At 33.6% G+C, this 25,748-nt stretch overlaps 1 protein-coding gene across 4 annotated transcripts in view; it reads right to left on the bottom strand.

Annotated features, from left to right (window-relative positions):
- Vps13b (vacuolar protein sorting 13 homolog B) overlaps positions 1-25,748 on the bottom strand; it is a 736,334-nt gene that overhangs the window by 595,101 nt on the left and 115,485 nt on the right. For all 4 annotated transcript variants that reach the window (XM_076835849.2, XM_076835851.2, XM_076835850.2 and 1 more), the window contains exon 16: positions 16,777-16,901. In XM_076835849.2, coding sequence (XP_076691964.2) covers positions 16,777-16,901 — 125 coding nt within the window. The remainder of the gene's footprint in view (positions 1-16,776; positions 16,902-25,748) is intronic.

The raw sequence follows: 25,748 nt of genomic DNA, 5'->3' as shown, positions 1-25,748 counted from the left end.
ATACCAGAATAAAACCTATTATTCTTCATAATTAATATGCACTAAAAAATAAATTAAATTTTTAAATAAGTTGGTAATAGTTACCAACTTACTACTAATGGCTCTATCACTAATTAAAAGCTAAATGGGAGCTGGGGTTGTAGCTCACTGGTAAACTGGCTTGCTTAGCATGTATGAAGCACTGCGTTCGATTATCAGCACCACATGAAAACAAATAAAACAAAAGTGCATGATAACTAAAAAAATATTTTTAAAAAACCTATCTGGAACAAGTGACTTTCTCTAGGTCAATCATATCAATTTTTCTAATCACCCAATTATACATCCAAAAAACAAAAATAAGACCTATTTATTACAAAAGTTGATTGTAACAATTAATTCAAATAATTCCCTATATGCAATGAAAACTCAGTTAACTACAAATGCTATACAAGAATATTAGGAAGCTACCCTTAGGAATTTCTTCCATAACTATACATTGTACGATCTTGTGAATATGGGAAACTCCTATGATTATGTGTTCCTAAATTTCAAGTCAATATTTTAAAAGAGATTAAATCACCAATAAAGTTTAAAGGCAGTGTTTTTTCTAAAAAACAAAAAAGCTAAATTTAAGCCATTAATAACCACTTTTCCTTTAATGAATAATACTGAAATTTTTTAATATACCTTTAAATTTTTGTTCCCTAAAACTAATGAAACAGACTTTAAAAGACACTGTCACTAGAATAGAATGTTCTCACAGGATAACATAATACCACTGCTGCACACAGACAAAACCGAACCCTGATAAATAGCAAATAACAGTCTCATAGAAAGAGATACAAGTATTCAAAAATCAAACTTTTAGGGAATAACCTAAACATTCTTGGATTCTAAATTCTCTTTGAGGTTCCACTGAACTAAAAATTTTACAAAGTGGGAAACTTTAAACAAAGGAACTAAAAATGGATACTAACTTCCTCTTCAATTTCACACACAACTTAGAAAATTACATGCAGAAAACATCAAATTTGCTAAAATAAAAATCAAAGGAGACTCTAAGTTCTCAATGCATGAACACCCCCTTGCTTCTTTATATATCAAGTATTCTTTGAACCCTCACTAGAAAAAATTAAAGGGAAAAATCTGCCTGATAAAGATAGGTGGTAATTATCTATATTTATGCTTTTAATTCTATATACATAAATTTTCTTTTTAAAATTACATAAGTATATACTTTTCAATTAGTCATTTCTTTAAATATATTATCAAATGAGACACAAAACATGGTGAAAAATTGGTAGGACCATTAGCATATATTAGGATTTGTCAGAGTTTCTAGGGGAGATTTTTCCACCAATGGTACACATCAGTATTCTAAATAATTAAAAAACATTACTAATACAAAAGATTATAATATTTATAGCTACAATGTGGCAAAGTATTGAAAATAACTAATATAAGCCTCAAACCAATATAACCATTGACTTTAAAATTTGGTATTAAGAAAAACACAAATAGAATACCTGAAAAAAACACATTTGAGTTCTTCTTTTCCTATCTGTATCCCCATAATTTCTTTTGTCTGTCTGATTGCTCTGGCTCGAGTTTCAAGAACTATACTAAATAGAAGTGCTGAATGAGGGCATCCCTGTCTTGTTCCAGTCTTACTAGAAAAGCCAAAACATTCCACCAGAAATCTCCTAGAAGTAATATATAAATTCAGCAAAGTAGCTGCATATAAAATCAATACCCATAAATCAAAGGCAATAATGTACATGAGTAACAAATCCTCAGAAAGAAAAACTAGGAAAACCACCCCATTTGCAATAGCCTCAAAAAAATTAAATACTGGGAAATAAACTTAAGAAGTAAAAGACCTCTAAAATGAAAACTACAACATGCTAAAGAAAGAAATTAAAGAAGACCTTAGAAGATAGAAATATCTCCACTGTTCTTGGATATGCAGAATTAATATTGTCAAAATGACTATACTACCAAAAGCACTACACAGATTCAATACAATTCCAATCAAACTCCCAATAACATTCCCCATAGAAATAGAAAAAGCAATCAGGAAATTCATCTTGAATAAGTGACCCACAATAGCAAAAGCAATCCTTAGCAAGAAGAGTGAAGCTGGTGGCATTACTATTCCAGACCTTAAACTATACTACAGAGCAAGAGTAACAAAAACAGCATGGTACTAGCATCAAAATATACCTATAGACCAATGGAGGACACAGAGATTAACCCACATAAATACACTTATCTCATATTAGACAAAGTAATCAAAAATATATATTGGAGAAAAGATAGCCTCTTCAACAAACAGTACAGGGAAAACTTGCAATCCACATGTAACAAAATGAAATTAAAACTCTCTCTCTCAATATGCACAAAACTCAACTCAGAGTGGATCAAGGACCTAGGAATTAAATAGAGACCTTGTGCCTAATAGAAGTAAAAGTAGGCCCAAATCTCCATCATGTCAGATTAGGTCCCAACTTCCTTAATAAGACTCCTATAGTACAAGAATTAAAACCAAGAATCAATAAATGGGATGGATTCAAACTAAAAAGCTTCTTCTCAGCAAAAGAAACAATCAATGAGGTGCATAGAGAGCCTACAGAATGGGAGCAAATCTTTACCACAAGCACATTAGATAGAGCACTAATCTCTAGGATATATATAAAGCACTCAAAAACTTTAACACTCCCCCCCAAAAAAACACCCAATTAACAAATGGGCCAAGGAAAACTGAAATGACACTTCTCAGAAAAGGATATACATCAATCAACAAACATACAAAAAATGATCAACAATTCCAGCTATCAGAGAAATGCCAGAATGGCAACTATCAAGAACACAAGCAACAATAAGCGTTAACAAGGATGTGGGGGAAAAGAAACATTCATACATTGCTGTTAGGACTGCACATTGCTGCAGCAATCTGGAAAGCAGTATGAAGATTCCTTGGAAAATCTGGAATGAAACCACCATTTGACCCACGTATCCCACTCCTGGGCTTATATCCAAAGGACTTAAAAACAACATACTAGAGGGACACAGTCATATCAATGTTTATAACATCACAATTCACAATAGCTAAATTGTGGAACCAACCTAGATGCCCTTCAGTAGATGAATGGATATGGAAATTTTGGTATATATACACAATGGAACATTACTTAGCATTAAAAGAGAATAAAATCATGGCATTTGCAGATAAATGGATGGAGCTGGAGAATATCATGCTAAGTGAAGTAAGCCAATCCCCAAAAACCAAAGGCCAAATGTTTTATTTGATATATGAGGATGCTGACTCATAATGGTGATGGGGCGGGGGAACATGGGAGAAATGGTAGAACTTTAGATAGGGCAAAGAGGCAGGGGAAGGGATGGGGCAGTGAGGTAAGAATGATGATGGAATGAATTAGACATCATTACCCTAAGTACATGAATAAGACATGAATGGTGTGAAAATACTTTCTGTACATCAGTGACTTGAAAAATTGTGCTCTATGTGTGTAAAATGAAATAAATTACATTCTGCCATCCTGTATAACAAATTAGACTAAACAAATAATTCAATAAAAAAAGAAAAAATCATATTTGAAACCAAATGTTAAATTTAGTTCTGGAATACTTTTCATACAAAGATGACTTAGAAGGCATTATTTCTATAAAATTTTAACACATAAAGTATAATTAATAAGGATCACTCAGTCAAGACAAATTCACAGAAAATTCAATGACATAATTTTTAGGAAGAATATTCTAAACCAAAATATTCTACAACCATTTCTTTTGGAACCCTTGAAGGGAAAAAAAAACATATATACATAAATATACACACACACACACACACACACACACACACACACACAGATTCTTGTAATAAAATCATTATTTCTGCTACGAACAAAAAATATATTTGAGACCTCAGTTGTAATTTAGGTAAAACTTGTCACCTTGATACAAATCCAGGGTAAGAATAAATTCATCAAATAAAATAAAATACATAGAATGGTAGTAAAATAAGTTTTCAAAAAATTTTAAGTTAATCTTGTTCAAGAATTACAGTCATATGTTTCTTGCCACAAAATATATTACCACCCCATACCTCACATATCAAAAATTGTTTCTATTTTCCTATTTTTATCTCTTTCTAAAGTATTAATACCTTTCTAAAGTGTTAATTGTCTAAGCAAAAGATGCTTATGAAATGAAAGTATGTGAGCGTGTGTGTGTGTGTGTGTAAACTTATAGTCAGGCATAGGGGTGCACATCTGTAATCCCAGCAGCTTGGGAGGTTGAGGCAGGAGGATCGCAAGTTCAAAGCCTGCCTCAGCAACTAAGCCAGGCCCAAAGCAACTCAGCAAGACCTGTCTCAAAATAAAAATAAATAAAAAGGCTGGAATGAGGTGTGGTGTTGCATGTCTGTAATCTCAGCGGCTCAGGAGGCTGAGGCAGGAGAATGATAAGTTCAAAGCCAGCCTCAGAAACTTAACGAAGCCCTAAGTAACTCAGTGAGACCCTGTCTCTAAAAGGAATACAAAAAAGGGCTGGAGATGTGGCTCTGTGGTTAAGTGCCCCTGGATTCACTCCCCAGTACCAATAAAAGTGGGGGACTCCCCGGCTGGAAATGTGGCTCAGTGGTTAGACGCCCTAGGTTCAATCCCTGGTGGTCCCCCTTCAAAAAAAAAAAAAAAAAAAAACACTCAGAATCTTTTTTTATGCAACTGAAAATGCTTTGTGCCTTAGTCTTTGACACCAATGGGCTACAGAAATCCCAGAAGCCCTAGTAAAGGGAATTCATCGCCTCCTTGAGTTTGGGGGAAGAATAAATATTAAAGCAAGGGACAGTGAATTGCTACCTATCCAACAGCCAATCACACTCATAGATTATAGGATTAGATTGAGAAAAATACTCGAACAAGCAGAGGAAGGACTGGATGAAATGGGATAGAACAGAATTTTCGAAATTACAAAAATGTTCTCTATCTTGATTTGGGTGGCAGTTACAAAACTGTGAAATTGTAAAATTCACTGAAATGCACACTTAAAATTGTAGACCTTCACTGTATTCAAATTATACCCTAAATATTTTAATGCTGATAAGCACTTTACTACTGTGCTACACCTCTAGTTGAACTCTAATTTTAAAATGAAAACTATGTTACAGCAAAAACTGGCATAACCATGCAATAAACTATTATAGATTACTTTATAAACCACATTCTACACAACTCTGGAGCACTTTGAAAATCTTTCTAAAGTTACATATATTCCCAGGTGTAAGTAATTCCTCTGGTACTTCTAGAAATTTAAAATTCCTCCAGGGATTTTATAAAAATATGAAGGCTTCAAGAAAGAAGCAGACGTTAGAATAGAGCAAAGAAACACTTCCCAGTAGGTCTTCAGTTTTGAGATTAAAAAGCAGGAAAATGGCTCCTTAAGTGAAATGAGTGACAGAGAATTCACCAAAACTCAACAATGAAGAGCAAAATAATCATATAGACACAGAAAGTCAGAAACTTTGAACATAATGTATGAAATAATAATTAGAGAAGTACCACTCCACTGCAGAGGAGCAGAGAGCAGAGCCAGAGAGAAGAAAACGCAGCTAATATCTTTTTTTGAAAAGAGAGAGAATTTTTTAATATTTATTTTTCAGTTATCGGTGGACACAACATCTTTATTTCATTTTTATGTGGTGCTGAGGATCGAACCCAGCACCCCATGCATGCCAGGCGAGCGCGTTACCGCTTGAGCCACATCCCCAGCCCTAGCCAAAGTAATCTTAAGAGGAGTGATACCAGAGGTATCACAACACCAAATCTCAAGCTACACTACAGAAGTATAATAACACAAACAGTATAGTATTAGCATCAAAAGAGACATGAAGAACAATGGAACATAACAGAAGACAAACAAACCCACATAGTTACGATCATCTGATAGTTGACAAAGATGCCAAGTATCAAAAAGGCAAAAAGATAGCCTTTTAACATACAGTACTAGAAAAACTGGATAACCATGTGGAAAAAAAAAGAAACTAGATTAGTATCTTTCGCCCCTCACAAAAGTCAAATCAAAATGCATCAAAGACAAGAATTAGACCAAAAATTTTGCAACTGCTAGAAGAAAACACAGGGTCAAAGCTCCAATATACTGGCACAGTACAAAGTTAAAAGAACCCAAAAGCACAAGAAATGAAACCAAGAATCAGTAAGTGAGACAAATTGAAAAGCTTGGGATGATGTTTTCTAAGCAGATTCATGGCATGAGACCAGGAAGACGGATAAACATTCTCAGTGAGGTGGGTTAAGGAAAAAAAAAAAAAAAAAAAACCTTTATGGGGATTTAATACTGAACTTTCAAAACAGTTTAGGGACTCAGAGGCTTGGATAATAAAATTTCAAAAGAAAAAAATAACACCACCAGTGCTGGCAACCACCAGGGCCAATCCAATGCAGGCAAACCACTGAGGGGAACTATGAAAGCCCAGATTTCAAGCAGCACTGTGGCATGTGTTGATGCAGAGAAATCAGAGATCAAGGACATCCCTGGACTAACTCAGTGGATGAGCTACATTATGTTCTTGTGTGGAAAAGAAGCTGCACATCTCCGAGCTGTTCAAGGACAGTCAAGACAGACGCCATACCCCCTCCAACACTATGGCAGCTGGTGGCTGTGGGACCAAACCCTGATCCCTAGACCTTTGTAATACAAGCTAGGCCCCAAAAAACAGAAGAGAGAGAGGCCCGCCATATGACGCATAGTGTGCCTTGAAAACCGGAAGAAATTCAAATACAGTTTTACCCAGAGGAATACCAAACACTCAGATCCAAGAGATACTGGATTCCCCTCACATTTGAGTCTGGCAGTTCTCAAGACCAGTGTGTGGGGTTGAGTGTGCACTTTGGACAGAGCCTAGGAAGCCAAGAAAAACTGGATTTACATGTGGCAGAAGGGGATGAAGGAATGACTTCTCTGCTGTGCAAGCGGAACTAAGAATACATCATGGCAGTTCAGACTTTAGTCGTGGATAAGCAGCTGCCTGCCTCTGGAGCTGTGCTGATTGAAAATCTTCAGACCACTTTGTTGAGAACCACAACCAAGTCAAGATGGCGCCTGGCATTTTGCCAGAAGGAATGGTTGAGAAGCAATGCCAGCAAGCCATTAAGATGATGATAATTAAGTTAAGCTGTGTATTAAGATAATGACTGATTGCTGTAATTGGATGATGCTAAATTGAAACAAGCTGTGTATTCAGTTGTGTATATAAACCTCTGCTGTCCAGCAATAAGGCGGCTCCTGCTACCTCTGGTGCCCACTACTTTTAAGTTCCCGTTGAGTTCTCACGGAGTTCCCATTGAGTTCCCGTTGGTTTTCGCGGAGTTCCCGTTGACTTCCTGTTGGTTCTCACGGAGTTTCCATGGAATTCTGGAGAGTTCCCATGGGTTCGGTCAATAAAGTAGTTCCTGTTTGAACCTACAAGTGGCTGGTGACCTCCCGGTTATTTTGTGCCCAGCCAGACTGAGGCACCACTTGCCATTGAAAGAAGCACTAGGGGACTAACTGAACCTAAACACTGCCTCCAGGAGCTCCCATCCGGGAAATACTCTCAAAGAATTCTACAGTGACCCCATCCTGAGAGTGGAGCAGGATGGGGTCACTGTAGACTCTCTCAGCTTCCCCACATTGTAAGAAACCACAATTTTTGAACTCCAACCACCAACCTGAAGAGCAACACAAGACGAGGAAGGTCTAGACAGGCTGCAGGTACTACTCTCATGTACCTCACAAAAAACATAAAGAAAGAAACTTGGGAACAGACAACCAATATATATTATCACTGACAATTTTTGACCATGACATTTGAAACAATTCCTTAATATTTCATCAAAAACCTTTTCATTTTTATTTATTTTATTTTGAATACTAGGGATTGACCTCAGGGACACTTTGACAACTGAGACATATCCCCTACCCTATTATTTGTATTTTATTTAGAAACAGGGTCTCACTGAGATGGTCAGTGCCTGACTTTTGCTAAAGCAGGCTTTGAAATCTCAATCTTCCTGTCTCAGCCTCTTAAACTGCAAGGATTACAGGCGTGAGCCACAGTGCCTGGCTAATTTTTGTTTTTGAATCATTTATATTATTTTATTTTTTTTAATCATGTGCTTAATGGTTTATGGATATTTGTACATATACATACTTGTCTAACTTTTCTCATTTCTAGCATTTATTGAAGGAAGTTATTTTTCATGACTCTGACCTGTAAGGGCTAGGGATTTTGATTAGAATATATTTTGTTGCTTTTTGTTGTTGTTTTCGACTTGTCTATTTCTCGATTCTCTTTCTCTCTTTTTTTTTTTCTAAGAGCCAAATTCTATTGCTCTCTCTTTAACTCTTTTTTTTTATTTCTACTTTCTCTCCTCCTACCTCACAATCATGAGAGCCTACATTTCTTTGACATTTTCCCATTTAAACTTTTGAAACAGCAAACCTGTTTTTACTGTTCCAATTGCTTATCATACCATTTTTTCCTATACAGAAATTAATATCCATATATGTGATAATTAGAACAAAGTTTTTCATTTACTGCCATATACTGTTTGCATTGGTTGTTGTCATTATTTGTCTCCCCCGAAAACATGATGTAGTACAAACATTCAGGAAATTATAAGTTCACAGAGTAGAAGCTCAGCTGGCTAAAACTCATACTGAATAAATGGGGTAGAAACACAAACAATATGAAAAACGGAATGAACCATTCCAAACAAATCAAAATACATCAATAACAAAATCCACTAATACCCAGTGGACTAAATGTCAGAGAAGGATTTTTGAAGGTTTATATTTACACTGATCTTCAAAATAAAAGAAGACATTAGGAGTGAAATCAGACAGAAAAAAGAGTAAGGGAAAGATAAGTTGAATAAAGAGATAGAGATTCTGAAAGAAAACAAGCAAAAATCTTCAAAATGAATAAATCAATGACCAAATTAAAAATTCAAAGGAGGTGGGTGCAGTGATGTACTCCTGTAATCCCAACGGCTCAGGAAGCAAAGCAGGAGGATTACCAACCTCAGCAACAGCAAGGCACTAAGCAATTCACTGAAACGTGGTATCCAAATAAAATATGAATAATAAGGCTGGGGGTATGCCTCAATGGTTGAGTGCCCCTGAGTTTAATCGCCGGTATGCAAAAAAAAAAAAAAAAAGGAAAACATCATTAGCAGATGAGACCACTTGGAAGGCAGATTTCAGACAATGGAGACAAAATATATAATCTTTATGGAACATAAAGTCCATAAACTACAGAGAAAAATGTTAAGAAACCATGAAGAGAATTTTCAAAAAATATGGGAAAACATGAAAAGACCAAATTTAAGATTTACTGGGATACATGAAGGCTCAGAAACACAAACTAAAGGAATGCACATTTTTGTCAATGAAATAATATCTGAAAACTTCCCAAACTTTAAAAATGAAATGCAAGATAAAATACGGGAGGTATAAAGGATTCAAAACATACAAAAATACAACAGACCCACATCAAGGCACGTTATTATGAAAATGCCTAACATACAGAAAAAGGATATTTAAAGGTGCCTAGAGAAAAATGACAGGTCACATTTAGAGAGAAAACAACTGATTTCAGATGATTTGTCACCCAAATGCTAATTAAAGCTAGGAAGTCTTGGAATAATACATACCAAGCTCTGAAAGAAAATGGATGTCAACCAAGAACAGTACACCCAGCAAAATTAACCTTCATATTTGAAGAAGAAATAAAAACCTCCCATCATAAAAAAAGTTAACAGAATTCACAACTAAAAAGCCTGCACTACAAACATTACTCAATAAAATATTTCATGAAGAAGAAATTAAAATTAAATAAAAACTAACAGAAGGAGAAACAATAATCAATCTAAGGAGAAATTAATACAAATTAAAAACTAGAAATGAAAAAAAAGGCGGGTAGAACAAACGTCATCACTCAATAACAGCAATGACTATAAACGGCCTAAGCTCATCAATCAAGACATAGACTAGCAGATTAGATAATAAAATAAGACCCCAAAATGTGCTGTCTCAAAGAGACTCACCTCATAGGCAAAGATATCCACAGAATAAAAATCAGGAAAAAAATGTCATTCACATATATCTTGTTAAAAACGGGTGTTTCTATCCTATCAGATGAAGTGAGCTTAAAGCCCACATTAAAAAGAAGGGACAAATGTTGAGAGCCACAGCCAGGTCAAGATGGTGCCTGGCATTTTGCCAGAAGGAGCGGTTCCTACTGTCTTCGGTGCCCGCTATCTTTGAGCTCTCCCAAGTTCCTAGAGAGTTCGCATGAGTTGGTTGAGTTCTGGTTGGGCTCTCGCGGAGTTCCTAGAGAGTTCGCGTGGGTGGAGTTCACGGTTGAGTTCCAGTTGAGTGCTCTCAAAGTTCCCCAAGTTCTGGTGGAGCTCTAGTGGGCAGCATGCTGGTGAGTTCTAAAAATAAAGTTCGGTCCTGCTTGAATCTTCAAGTGGCTCCTGATTTGTGCCTGCCAGGCACCATCTTAACCTGGCGGTGGCTCTCAACAAACAAAGAAGAATTGCCAAAGCAATCCTTAGTGAGAAAAGGGAAACAGGAAGCATCACAATATCAGACCTTAAATTATACTACAAATCTCTACTAACAGAACAGCATAGTATTGGCACTAAAACAGACATGTAGTCCAATGGAATAGAATAGAAAACACAGAGACAAACTCACATAAATACACTTATCTCATCTTAGACAAAGGGATCAAATCCCTACACTGGAGAAAAGATAGCCTCTTCAACAACTAGTGCTGGGAAAACTGGAAATGCATATGTACTACAAGGAAATTTAGCCCCCATCACTCAAGGTGGATCAAGGTCCTAGGCATCTGAACAGAGCTCCCGCACCTATTAGAAGAACATGCAGTCCCAATTCTCCATCATGTCACCTTAGGAACCAAGTATCTCAACAAGATTCCGAAAGCACAAGAAATAAAATCAAGAATCAATAAAAGGGCTGATAACAAACTGAAAAGCTTCTTCAACAGTAAAGGAAACATTCAAGAATGTAAACAGAGATCCTAGCGAATGGGAGAAAATCTTTGCCACTTACAATTCTGATAGAGCATGAATCTCCAGGATATATAGAGAACTCGAAAAACTTAAAAAACAAAAAACCAATAACTCAATCAATAAATGGGTAAAGAACTAAACAGGGACTTCACAGAAGAAATATGAATGGTCAACAAATATTTTAAAAATTCAATATTTCTAGAACTTAGAGAAATGCAAATTAAAACTACACTTAGATTCTATCTCACTCTAGTCATAATGGCAATTATCAAGAATTCACGTAACAAAAAATGTTGGCGAGGATGTGGGGAGAAAGGTACTGTCATACATTGCTGGTGGGATTGCAAATTGGTGCAACCACTATGGAAATATAGAGATTATGGAGATTCCTTAGAAAACTGGTAATGAAATCACCATTTGACCCAGTTATCCCACTCCTTGGTGTATACCCAAAAGACTTAAAATCAACATACTTCAGCAACACAACTACATCAATATTTACAAGAGCTCTATTCACAATAACTAAGCGATGGAACCAATCTAGATGCCTTTCAACAGATGAATTGATAAAGTAAATGTGCTATATACAAATGGAATATTACTCGGGCATAAAGAAGAATGAAAAAAATCGCAAAATTTTCCAAACCTTATACATACCCATATTTTTTTCTAATTTCTATGATTTTTGAAGCCACTTATTTTTCGAAGATCAGTTTTTTGAAGTCTAGGGTGTTAGATTAGTAATATTCTAGTTTTCTTTTGCATTCTTTTACATTTATTTTTAACTTTAAAAAAATTTTCTTCACATATAGTTTTCTCTATCCCTTGATTTTTTCTCCTTACTCCCAAAACAGGCAATTTCTATTGTTCTCTCTTTCACTCTTCCTTTTTACTCCTATATTCACTCCTCCTACCTCATTATCATCACATCCAATATCACTGTTTTTTTTTCCCTGCCTACCATTTGAAATTGTAATTCCTTTTGCAAACTTGCTGTTTTTAATGTAGACAAAAGCTGATCATATCCTTTCTGTTTACTGTGATAATTAAAATTATAGACATCATAGTAAGAAACATTCAGAGACACTGTAAGTCCAATGGGTAGAAATTCTACTACCTCTATCTATAATATTACATGGAAGGACACACAAAATAATAAAAAAGCAGAACAGATTGCATCACACAATCCAAGTTACTCCGGTAATAGAATCCATCAACACCACAGAGGAAGAAATGCCAGAAAAATAATTTAAAATATACATAAAGTAATCTGCAAAATAAAAGACAGTAAAAGGAGTGAAAACAGAGAGACAAGTAAGAAGTGAAAGAACACTACTAGCAAAGCTAGGGATAGTAGGAATGTACCTCAACACTGTAAAAACTACCTATGCTAAAACCAAGGCCAACATTATTCTAATTGGAGAAAGATTGAAAGCATTCCCACCAAGAACTGGAACATGACTCTTTCACCACTTTCATTCAAACCCATCCTTGAAACTCTAGTCATAGCAATTTTTTATATAAAAGTAAGAAATTAAAGGGATATAAATAGGAAAAGAAAAACTCAAACTATCCCTACTTTCCATTATTCTATATTTAGAAGACACAAAAATCTCCACCAGGAAACTTCTAGAACTAATAAATGAATTCAGCAAAGTATCATTAACACATGTAAATCAACTGCATTCCCATGCATCAGTGATGAATAAACTGAAATCAGGAAAACTATCCCATTCACAGTAGCCAAAAAAAAAAATAAAATAAAATAAAACATTCTGGAATCAATCAAACAAAAGAAGGGAAAGACCTGAACAATGAAAACTACAGAATACTAAAGAAGGAAACTGACAAAGACCTTAGAAGATGGAAAGATCTCCCATGTTCTTGGATAGGCAGAATTAATACTATCAAAATGGCCATACTACCACAGATTTAATGAAATTCCTATCAAGATTCTGATGATGTTCTTCACAGAAATAGAAAAAGCAGTCATGAAATACATTTGAAAAAATAAGAGGCCCAAAATAGCCAAAGCAATTGTGAGCAAGAACAGTGAAACAGAAGACTTTACAATATCAGATCTTAAATTACAAAAATGGCAAGGTATTGGAACCAAAATAAATCAATAAACAAGCATGAAGACCAACAGTACAGAATAGAAGACACTACACTGGGACAAACCCACATAAATAATGTTCTCTCATAGTAGACACAGGCACCATGAACCTATACTGGAGAAAAAATAGCCTCTTCAATAAATGGTGCTGGGAAAACTAGAAATCCATATGAACAAAATGAAATTAGACTATGTCTCTCACCCCACACAAAACTCACTTCAATGTGAATCAAGGACCTAGGCACTAAAATGAAGACCCTGCACCTACTAAAAGAAAATGTAGGCCCAAATCTCCATCGTGTCATCGTAGGAACTACCTTCCTCAACAAGATTCCCAAAGCACAAGAAATAAAATAAAGAATCAATAAATGGGATGGCAACAAACTAAAACCAAGCAAAGGAAACAATCAAGAATGTAAACAGAGATCCTAGAGAATGGGAGAAAATCTTTGACACCTGCACCTCAGACAAAGCATTAATCTCCAGGATATATAGAGAATTCAAAAAACTTAAAAACAATAAACCAAATAACCTAATCTATAAGTGGTCAAAGGAACTAAACAGGGACTTCACAGAAAAAATACAAATGGTCAACAAATATGAAAAAGTGTTTAACTAAAACTACACTGAGATTCTCTCTCACGCCAGTCAGAATGGCAATTATCAAGAATTCAAGTAACAATAAATGTTGGTAAGGACGTGGAGAAAAAGGTACACTCATACACTGCTGGTACAAATTGGTGCAACCACTCTGGAAAGCAGTTTGGAGATTCCTTAGAAAACTTGGAATGGAACCACCATTTGATGGAGTTATCCAACTCCTCGGCATATATCCAAAGGACTTAAAATCAGCATATTATAGTGATGCAGCCACATCAATGTTCGTAGCAGCTCAATTCACAATTATGGAACCAATCTAGGTGCCATTCAATAGATGAATAGATAAACAAAATGTGGTACATATACACAAATGAATGCTACTCAGCCATAAAGAAGAATGAAATTATGGCATTTGCCAGTAAATGGATGGAACTGGAGGATATCATGCTAAGTGAAATAAGCCAATCCCCAAAACCCAAATACCAAACAGTCTCTCTGATAGGCAGATGCTGACTCACAATAGGTGGAGAGAGTGGAGGGAGGCATGAAAGTTCATTTAATTGGGACAGGGGGAAGGGGGGCAAAGGAGGGGAGATGGGAATGGGAAAGACAGTAGAATGAATCAGACATAACTTTCCTGTGTTTATATATTAAGACACAACCAGTGTAACTCCACATAGTATACAATCAAAACAATGGGAAGTTATACTCTATATATGTATGGTATGGCAAAATACATTCATTCTATATGGCAAAATACATTCTATTAGTCATGTATAACTAAAAAGAAAAAATTAAAAAATTAAAAATACGAAATAAATAAATTGCTCGTAGTAAGCAGCATCTCAATTGATTGAATTTTGTATGTATTACTTTCAATTTACACTTGCTAAAGTTATGTTGAAGATAATTTTTCTATTTAAGAAAACTAATTTCAACAAACTATTTAAAAGCAATATACTTCTGTAAAATAAGGCAAAAGAAAACTCACTGAAACAACATAGAAGGGGTCATGTCTAGAAAAACAACAGAACACACCCAAATAAAACTTAACATTCTGTGATCTATGTCTTCAGTATTTACTGGAATATTTTTAGATAGGCACAGCTAAATTTTTTTTAATTTATAATTAGTTATACATGACATAAGAATAGAATGCATTTTGACACACTGTGCACAAATGGAGCACAACTTCTCACTCGTTCGGCTATACATGGTGCAGAATCACACGGGTACTGTAGTCATACATGTATACATGGTAACACCCATCGCACTCCAATGTACTTCCCACACCCACACCCTCTCCACTCCCCTCATTCCTCTCTGCCCAATCCAAAGATCCTTCATTCTTGTCTAACCCCTACATTATGGATTGGCATCCACTTCAGAGAAAACATTCAGCCTCTGGATTTGCAAGGTATTGGCTTATTTCAATTATCATGATATTCTCCAGCCCCATCCGTTTACTTGCAAATGCCATAATTTCATTCGTCTTTAAGGGTGAGTAACATTCCATTGTGTACCTACACCACATTTTCTTTAACATTTGACTTTATATAAACCTTAGATATCCTTAAAATGAGCATATTTAAATACTCAATTCTTTTCATGTAAAGGTTACAATTCATTTTGGAAACTAGGGTGTAATAAACAGCACTGTATACAAAAAAATCATTTTGTTCCTGTAATTGATAACTATATTAGCACATAATTGATATAACCATTTTCAGAAATGATTATTAAAATTGGTACTCACACATCAACTGTGACAAATCTGTACTCTTTCGTAATACATTAGAATATAAAATGTGGCTGAAATACAACATGTTATATACATAGAAATAAATATACTATCTATCACTATAAAACATAATAAAGGATATATGAGGACTATGGATAAATAAAGGCAAATGAACTTTACCAAGAATAAGAATACTAGCATTAAAGTGGAACAATTTTACAAAGGAATTCATGCCAAGACTATAGAACAACCTCTTTTTTTAATTACCTGGATCAATAGGCAACCTTCATTAAAATGTAAGCATTTACCTTACTAATTTAAAAGTTAAATACTATTAAAGAATTTAAAGCATTTTGGATTTTTAAAAATACCTATTTTTTTTCTTTTAATAATAATAAAAAAATCAACAAAATACTCTGTAAAAATAAGATTACTGGGGCTAGGGCTCAGCAGTAGCACACTTGCCATGAATGAGACACTGGGTTCAATTCTCAGTACAGCATGTAAATAAATAAAATAAAGGTCTATCAACAACTAAAAAAAAAACACTTTAAAAGATAATAAGATTGCTAATTAGGATGAGAAAGCAAAAAAATACTTTATAAACAAATGAAATATTTCACATTTTCAAGTGCAAAAATACTTTAATTTCTTTAATATATTAAAAGCATTATTTTTAACTAAAGTGATATGACTAGACAATATTACTAGAAAATATGACTTTTCTATAAATCTCTTTGAATTTAAGTAAAAATGACCTCCAACTAAAGCAACCCACACTGAATAAAAATAAGAACTAAAAATCAGTTTCTTCCAAAATGTAGCTATGATGACAAACATATTATAACTTTATATGTAATGCATATGCTTTATGCTTTACTCAGTGGCTATGAATACATTTGAAATTATTTAATACATGAATACTCAGGCCTTCATATTAAAATCACCTCTTTTCTAAAACTTTTAAAAGGGGGGGTACACTTGCTCTTGCAGTTTCTATTACAATCTGAAGCTACAACACCTTCTTAAACTTCAATGATAGATCAACAATTACTATTTACAAAAAAAGACATGATAAACAAACACATTTAGACATTTACACTATAATATAGTTGATAGTACTAACATGGACATAAGACAGAAATATTTTTTTTCCTCCCTAAAATTATAAAATGAAAATTAATGTAAAACACATTTTAACATACAATGCTTACCAGCAAGTGGGGAATTTCAGAAATTTACCATAAAGAGCAGTGCTGAAGGACGGAATAATTGGTACAGGTAAGCAGTAAGATCCACTAACATCCAAAGATGTCAGTCCTGCCTGAAAACCAAATATCTGGAAAAAAGAAAAGATCCTAATGTTCACCAAGTTTTAATATGCACAGGATAAAATGTCAGTTTCAATTTCCTGTATAATAGATGTATAATATGCTTCAATCTCTTTCTCTATTTCCCAAATTATCAACACTTTCTTTTGTTGATAAAAGAAAACTGAAAACTGCAAGATATATTTCATTGATATCCCTAAAAGATCACCATCTTTTGGACTAATTTTTTAGGCTTCATATTTGATTTCTATATATATTCTTTATGTGTTGTGCTGTGATCCACTGAAATATACATCTTTTTATATAAAAGGCTGACTGCATGTTCCACATTATAAATTATAAATTAGTATTAACTACAAGAACAATGTTTAAAGTGTCTTTTGCCTTCAACTTGGATTATGAACATACAACAAGTATATCCAAAAATATCCTAAAATATTACTTCTTTCTCCTTTATTCTATGAAAATGATGGTAAATTTGAGGTTTATGCTCCAGGAAATTTGGTTCATGACATAAATGAATCTTTACATTAGGTATATACTTAAAAGGAGCAAATCACAATTTTTTAAAATCTCAAGAAATTCCTGGACACTGAATTTCTCATAATAGAAACATGTCAAACTGGAAAGGCCGACTGACAGCACTGCAAAATAAAGGGTTATTGTTTACCAATAAAAGGCAAAAGGAACTTAACATCAATATTTATCTTCAGTCATTATATTTATTCTTGGATTTATAATGACTTCATGGATATGAAGCCACTTTAACATTTATACCAAATACATTAAAACATATTTAGAATTTCCTCATAACCAATTTTCAAAAACAAATTTATTCAGTTAGCATACAACAATGATCAATTTCTTAAAAAGAGTGCAGGAGGTATAGCTCAGTGGTAGAGAGCACTTCCCTACCATAAGGGAAGCCCTTGGATTTGCTCCCCAGGCTCATAATAATAAAAATTTTTTTAAAAATTACCTATTTTCAAAAACCTATTATGCCCCTAACATTTATCAAATTCACAGTCTCAAAATTCATTCTTCTAAAATTAGTTTTCAATAACCAAAAAACAGAGTTTAGAAAATAAAACATCAGAAAGAATTACATTATCAGAGAAAACTGCTTTTTAATGGACGTAACCATCTAAATACTATCAAGAAAAATTCATAGTGGTATATATTAATTCCTACAGTTCCTACACTTTACAACTGGCAAGAATTATTTAAAAAACATGTTTCTAATACTAAATGATTGCTTTACATTTTAACTTAAAAATTTAACTATTTCATATTCATTCATTTTGAAAACCTATGCTGGGAACTGTATAATTTTGGCATTTCCTCCAAAAGGCCCAATATATAAAAGGTTCTGAAATTTACACATATATGACAACACAAAGTAAAATTATTAAAACAATGTCTATTCAGGAGGCTGAGGAGAAGGATTCAAAGTTTGAGGCCAGCCTTAGCAACTTAGCAAGACAATGTCTCAAAATAAAAAATAAAAACTGGAGGATGTAGCTTAGTGATAAAGCACCCGTGGGTTTAATCCACAGTTACAAAAAATAAAAAAGTCTAACTTCCAAATATTTCTAGACTTATGAATAAAGCTGAACAAAGGTATCACAAAACAACTATGCTAAACTAGTAACTCTCTCAAAGTCATCAATTTTTCTTTAAGCCCCCGCAGTATAATTATAGACACTATCATTAACAGTATTCAGATGAAATTTGATGTAGAGGAGATCCCCTGCTGGTTATTTGCAGAATTGCAAGGGACCCTGGGGAAACTAAATTATTCTATTAATTTAAAAAAATATATTATGCTTATGTGTTGTTCTGAGATGCTCCTAAGAAAATATTCAAGCAGATAAAAATAATAATGAAGAGAGGACTGCTGGACAATGAAATTACCTTCTATATACTCTCAAATGATTATATTTACAATAGTGATATTGTGCTTCCTATAATCCACTATGGCAAAATATTATAAAATAAATCTTCAACTCTCTCTTTCAAAGTACAGCATTTAGATACACTGGAAGGACTTACATAATCTAACAACTTGTCGATAACCGTTGACTAAAGTTATAAATAGCTCATATGAGAAAGGGAAAACAAGCCCACTGTGAACTAAAGTTGCTGTCACAAACAATAGTTCACAGATTCAGAAAGCAATTAAAGTGCAGAATTCTAAAAACTAATTATTTGAAGTAGTAAAAATGTTATCAAGCAAAGAAAGTTAACAACCAATATAAGTTTTACCTAAAGACAAAATTGAATGAGGTAAAAAAAAAAAAAAAAAACTGAATGAGTTAAACATTGTATTAAATTAAAAGATAAATAGAATGCCAAATAACAACAAAAAAAAAACCTCATTTGGCAAAATATAAAAATATATCATTGATATTTTAACATTTTATAACAATGTTCTTAAAATAACACCTCAAATACAAGAAACTAAAATAAACTTAGAAATACCAATAAAATAACTTCAAGAAGAAAAATTAAACATATAAAATTGTAATATTAAAAAGAAAAAATAATTAAAAGTATGAGATAACTAAATTTATGTGGCTGTCTCAGTGTCTTCTGTTAAGTTCCACTGGTGTCCATGTCTGTTTTAGTACTAATACCATGCCATTTTTGTTACTATAGTTCTGTAGTATAACTTGAGGTCTGGTATTGTGATGTCTACTGCTTCATTTCTCTAAGAATTACTTTGGCTATTCTAGGCCTCTCATTTATCCAAATAAATTTCATGAGTGTTTCTTCTATTTCTATGAAGAATGTCACTGGATTTTAATATAAATGGCCTTAAATTGTATAACAGTTTTGATAGTATGGCCATTTTGACAATATTAATTTTGCCTATCCAAGAGCATAGGAGATGTTTCCTTCCTCTAAGGCCTTCTTCAATTTCTTTCTTTTGTGTTCTATACTTTTCATTATAGAGGTCTTGCACCTTTTTTATTAGACTGATCACTAATATTTTATATTTTTTAAGGCTATTGCGAATGGGATAGTTCTTCTAATTCCTGTTTCAGTTTATTCATCACATATGTATAGGAATGCAGTTAACCTACATGTGTTAATTTTGTAAGCTGCAATTTTGCTGAATTAGTTTATGAGTTGTAGAGGCTTTTTGGTAGAGGTTTTTGCATGTTCTAAATAAGGAATCATGTCATATGGCAAATATGGATAGTTTGAGCTCTTCTTTTCTATTCATAAGCCTTTAATTTCTTTCTTTTGTCTAATTGCTCTGGGTAAGGTTTCAAAAACTATGTTTGAAAAAAAAAGGGGGTGAAAGGGCAGCCCTTTCTAGTTCCTGTTTTGAGAGGGAATGCTTTGATTTTTCTCAATTTAAAATGATGTTGGCCTTGGGTTAACATATATTGTTTTTACAATGTTGAGGTATGTTCCTACAAACACTAGTTTGTCTAGTGTTTTGAGCATGAATGGATGCTGAATTTTGTCAAGTGGTTTTTCTGAATATATTGAGAATATCATGTGATTCTTCCCTCAAAGTTTATTGATGTGATGAATTACATTCATTTATCTCCATATACTAAAACCAACCTTTCATCCTTAGGATGAACTGCACATAATTATGGTGCAATATCTTTTTAATATGTTTTTTGTACAGGATTTGCCAGTATTTGATTAATAATTTTGCATCTATGAGAATCAGGGATGTTGGTCTGAACTTTTCTTTCCTTGATGTGTCTTTGATTACAGTTATCTCATATTAGACAAAGGCACCATAAACATATATTGGAGAAAAATAGCCTCTTCAACAAATAGTGCTGGGAAAACTAGAAATCCACATGTAGTAGATTGAAATTGAACACTTCTCCCCCTGCACAAAACTCAACGTGGATCAAGGACTTCAGCATTAGAACACAGACTCCGTGCCTATGAGAAAAAAATACAGGCCCAATTCTGCATAATATCAGTTTAGGAATCAACTTCCTCAAAAAGACTCCTGAAGCACAAGAAATAAAATCAAGAATCAATAAAACGAATGACAACACGTGCGAGACCCTGGGTTCGATCCTTTACTCTTCACAGTAAAGGAAACAATCAAGTATGTAGAGATCCTAGAGAATAGGAGAATATCTTTGCTATCGTACCTCAAAGCATTAATCTCCAGGATATATTTTTTAAAAACTTAAAAAAAAATTAACACCAAAAAATAATAATAACTCAATTAATAAATGGGCAAAGGAACTGAATAGACACTTCACAGAGGAAGAAATAAAATCAATCAATAAACATGAAAAAATGTTCATCATCTCTAGCAATTATAGAAATACAAATTAAAACTATACTAAGATTTCATCTCACTCCAGTCAGAATGACAATTATCAAGAATTCAAGTAACAATAAATGTTGATGAGGATGTCGGGGAAAAGGTTAACTCATGCAGTGCTGGTGGGACTGCAAATTGCTGCAACCACTCTGGAAGCATTAAGGAGATTCCTTAGAAAACTTGGAATTGTAATAGTCCATTGTATAGATGTACTACATTTTATTTGTCCATTTGAACTGTTTGTATTATTTAGGTATGTGCATTCATATCTAGGTTTTTATTTCTCTTTGGCATATAATATCTAGGAATGGAATTGTTTGGTAACATGACAACTATATATTTTAAATTTTTTATTTGTTCTTTTTAGATATACATGACAATAGAGTAAATTTTTATAAATTAATTCAGCAAAGTAGCAACATATAAAATCAATACCCATAAATGAGGGGCTGGGGTTGTGGCTCAGCGGTAGAGCACTCACCTCACACGTGTGAGACCCTGGGTTTGATCCTCAGCACCACATACAAAAATAAATAAATAAATAATCAGGTGGGAAAAATAATTTTAAAAAATACCCATAAATGAAATGCATTTCTATATATAAGTGATGGATCCACTGTTAGAGAAATTAGAAAAACCACCTATTCATAGTAGCCCCCCAAAATAAAATACTTGAGAATCAATCTTACAAAAGAGGTAAAAGATCTGTACAATGAAAACTACAGAACACTAAAGAAAGAAATTGAAGAAGACCTTAGAAGATAGAAATATCTCCCATGCTCTTGAATAGGCAGAATTAATATTGTCAAAATGGCCATTCTACTGAAACTGTTATACAGATTTAATGCAAATTCATATTAAAATCCCAATGACATTCTTCATAGAACTAAAAAAAATCAGTTACAAAATTCATTTAGAAAAATAAGAGACCCAAAGTAGCCAAAGCAATTCTTAAGCAAGAGAAGTGAAACAGGATATATCATAATAGCAGATCTCAAACATACTACAGAGCAATAACAAAAATGGCAAGGTGTTGGTACCAAAATAGACATGCAGACCAATGGTACAAAATACAAGACACAGAAACAAATGCACATAAATGTGGTTATCTCAGGGTAGACAAAGGCGCCAAAAACATATTGGAGGAAACATAGCCTATTCAACAAATGGTGCTGGGAAATTGGAAATCCATATTTAGCAAAATGAAATTAAAACTCTCTCATCCAGCACAAAAATCAACTCAAAGTGGATCAAAGACTCAGACACTGAGACCCTGAGCCTAATACAAGAAAACATAGGCCCAAATCTTTACCATGCTGGCTTAGGACCTGACTTCCTTAACAAGACTCCTAAAGCACAAGAAGTAAAAAGAAGAATAAATAAATGGGATGGATTCAAACTAAAAAGCTTCTTCTCAGCAAAAAAAAAAAAAATCAATAACATTATGAGAAAGCCTACAGAATGGGGAAAAAAAATTTACCACACGCATATCAGATAGAGCAATAATCTCCAGGATATATAAAGAACTCAAAAAACTTAAAAATAAAAAAAAAACCTTATCAATAAATGGGCTATGGAACCAAAAAGTTCACAGAAGGAGAAATATAACCTTTCAAGAAGCATGAAAAAAGTGCTCATCATCTCCACAAATTAAAGAAATGCAACTCAAAACTACTTAAGATTTCATCTCACTCCAATCAGAATGGCAATTATCAAGAATACAAGCAATAGTAAGTGTTAATGAGGATGTGGAGAAAAAGGTACACTCTCATATTTGCTGGTGGGCATGCAAATTGGTACAACCACTCAGGAAAGCAATATGGAGATGTCTCAGAAAACCTGAAATGGAACCACCATTTGACCCAGTTATCCCACTTACCAGCATATAACCAAAGGACTTAAAATCAGTATACTACATTGATGCAACCACATCAATGTTTATAAGGCGCTCAGTTCACACAACAGCTAAACTATGGAACCAACTAGATTCACCCTTCAATAGATGAATGGATAAAGAAAATGTGATACGTATACACGTAATGGAATATTGCTCAGCCATAAGGAAGAATGAAATTATGGCATTTGCAGGTAAATGGATGGAGCTGGAGAATATCATGCTAAGTGAAATAAGCCAATTCCCAAAAAACAAAGGCTGAATGTTTTCTCTAATTAAACAGATGCTGATCCATAAAGGGCGGGGGAGAGAGGGGGACAAATTAACTTTGAATTGTGCAGAGGGGAGTGAGGAAAGGGGTAGGGCAGTGGGGATGGGAAGAATGACAGAACCAGACAGACATTATTACCCTATATACATGTATGATTATACTACTGGTGTGACTCAGAACCATGTACAGCCAAAGGAATGAGAAGTTATGCTTCATCTGTGTACAATGTGTCAAAATTCATTCTACTGTTATGTATAACTAATTAGAATTTTAAAAATTTTTTAAACCTGTATTACAAAAAAATATTCAATTATTACATTTCAAATTATGTCAACTTGAAACTTTGGAAACGTTTTTCTCCTTGTTCTTTTAAGTACCTACCATAATCCTCAATTTTGCCTACTAGCCAACAAAGCTTATAATATTTAATCTATGACCCTTTAAACAAAAGCTTGCTTCACTCTTGCTATGGAGTATACATTGAAAATTGAAACAAATGAGTATTAGCATAGAACTACTTTCAAATTCATTAGATCCTACTAAAGTAATCTGCAAAATTACTTGCCTATAAATCAGTTGTATATCCTACTAAAGTAATTTGCAAAATTACTTGCCTATCAATCAGTTGTATATGAAAGCACCATTTCCTCCCAAATCCCTAGGTGTTCTGATTCTATCTTAACAAACCTACTTGATCTCTCTTAAAGCATCTGTTGTACTTGATCCTTATGCATAACAAAGCCTTAAACATATATTATTTAACAACTTAGGGTAAATTCACATAATTTTGTACATTTCAAATATGAGATGCCTTGAAAGGTCTTAGCTACTCAATGCCATACATAAAGCATGGGTTTACAAGATAAATAAAAGGAACTTGTAAGGTACAGGCAAGTTTTGTTTCTGATAAGAAGGGTTTGGGAAGATGTTGGTAAAAAGGATATGAAACTTCAGTTAAATGAGAGGAAAGTTCATGAGCTCTGTTGTATAATATAATGATGATAGGTAGGTTATAAATTCTGAACTTTGAAAATTAATGAGAGATTGTATTTTTACGACAAAAAAAAAGGTAATGCATGTGTTAGCTAGATTAAGCCTTTCCACAATGTGTACATTTTTCAAAGTATGTAGCATGTAGTATGTGATGAACCCATTCACTGTCAATGAAAATAAGAGTTTTATCTTTATATTTTCTACAAATTCATGCCAACTCTCCCAATTAATAAATTCATTAAATGAACGGAAGTTAAAAAATTCATCATATAGCTAGTACAATAAAAACAAAGTATAGAAAATTAAAACTCAACCATTTGTCTGTTTTTAATGGAAAATTACAAAATAGGCCAAACATAGAATACACACAAATCCTCTATTATTATAACACTAAAACACTAAATATAAAATTTTGAAAACTTCCTCAAAGGTCACTGAAATCACAAGAAATATACACTGCTTTATACTTATTAACAAAATTGCATTTTGAGTCAATTTGAAATAGTCAAATAAACAACATCTCTCTAGCAAATCCTGAAAGTATTAAAATGTACTAGGTCACCTAAGTATAAAAAAATGAAACAAAAAAATTTGGGGAGGGACCAGGGATTGAACTCCGGGGTACTCGACCACTGAGCCACATTCCTAACCCTATTTTGTATTTTATTTAGAGAGGGGATCTCACTGAGTTGCTTAGTGCCTCACAGTTGCTGAGGCTGGCTTTGAACCTCGGATTCTCCTGTCTCAGCCTCCCAAGCCACTAGGATTACAGCTGAGCAGCACCACACTAGGCTAAAAATGAAACAAAATATTTAAGACAAGCAGGACTTGAGGTTTTATTTCATAAAGTATTTAAAACTCCAAATATCAATAAATGGTTTTCTTCCCTATGTTATACCAATTCCTATTCTGCTCAATAACTTACTTCTCCTAAAACATTAAACTTATCCATTATAGCTGTAGTTAAACTAACCACAATAGAAAAGACAACTGGAAGGTATATGTAGCAAAAGTCCCTTTCTTGAAACATAATTGCTCACAGACTAGACTATAACTTTTACATTACACTGGAAATTCAAGTGAGCTTTAACACATTCACAAATAGAAATGATGAACAACTATTCCATTAACTTTCATGTCAGTATGGATGGTGACCATATTGGTGATCAAAACTTTGGTGACCATTTTCCTAGAGGATGATGAAATACTTTATTAATGCAGAATGTCTGCAATATGGAAAAAAAATATTCAAAAAATGAATATAAGCAGAATATATTAGAAAATATAGTGAAATGCCAAAAACTAAACCGGCTTAAAGAAAAAAGACATGTACTCTCAACATTATTCTAATATTCAGATTATATCAACATAGGAATGAATTAAAA

Source organism: Callospermophilus lateralis, chromosome 16 (genome assembly GCF_048772815.1).
Source record: "Callospermophilus lateralis isolate mCalLat2 chromosome 16, mCalLat2.hap1, whole genome shotgun sequence".
NCBI classification, from domain to species: Eukaryota; Metazoa; Chordata; class Mammalia; order Rodentia; family Sciuridae; genus Callospermophilus; species Callospermophilus lateralis.
Note: the sequence above shows the minus strand (reverse complement) of the source record. Positions and strands in the feature narration are given on the sequence as shown.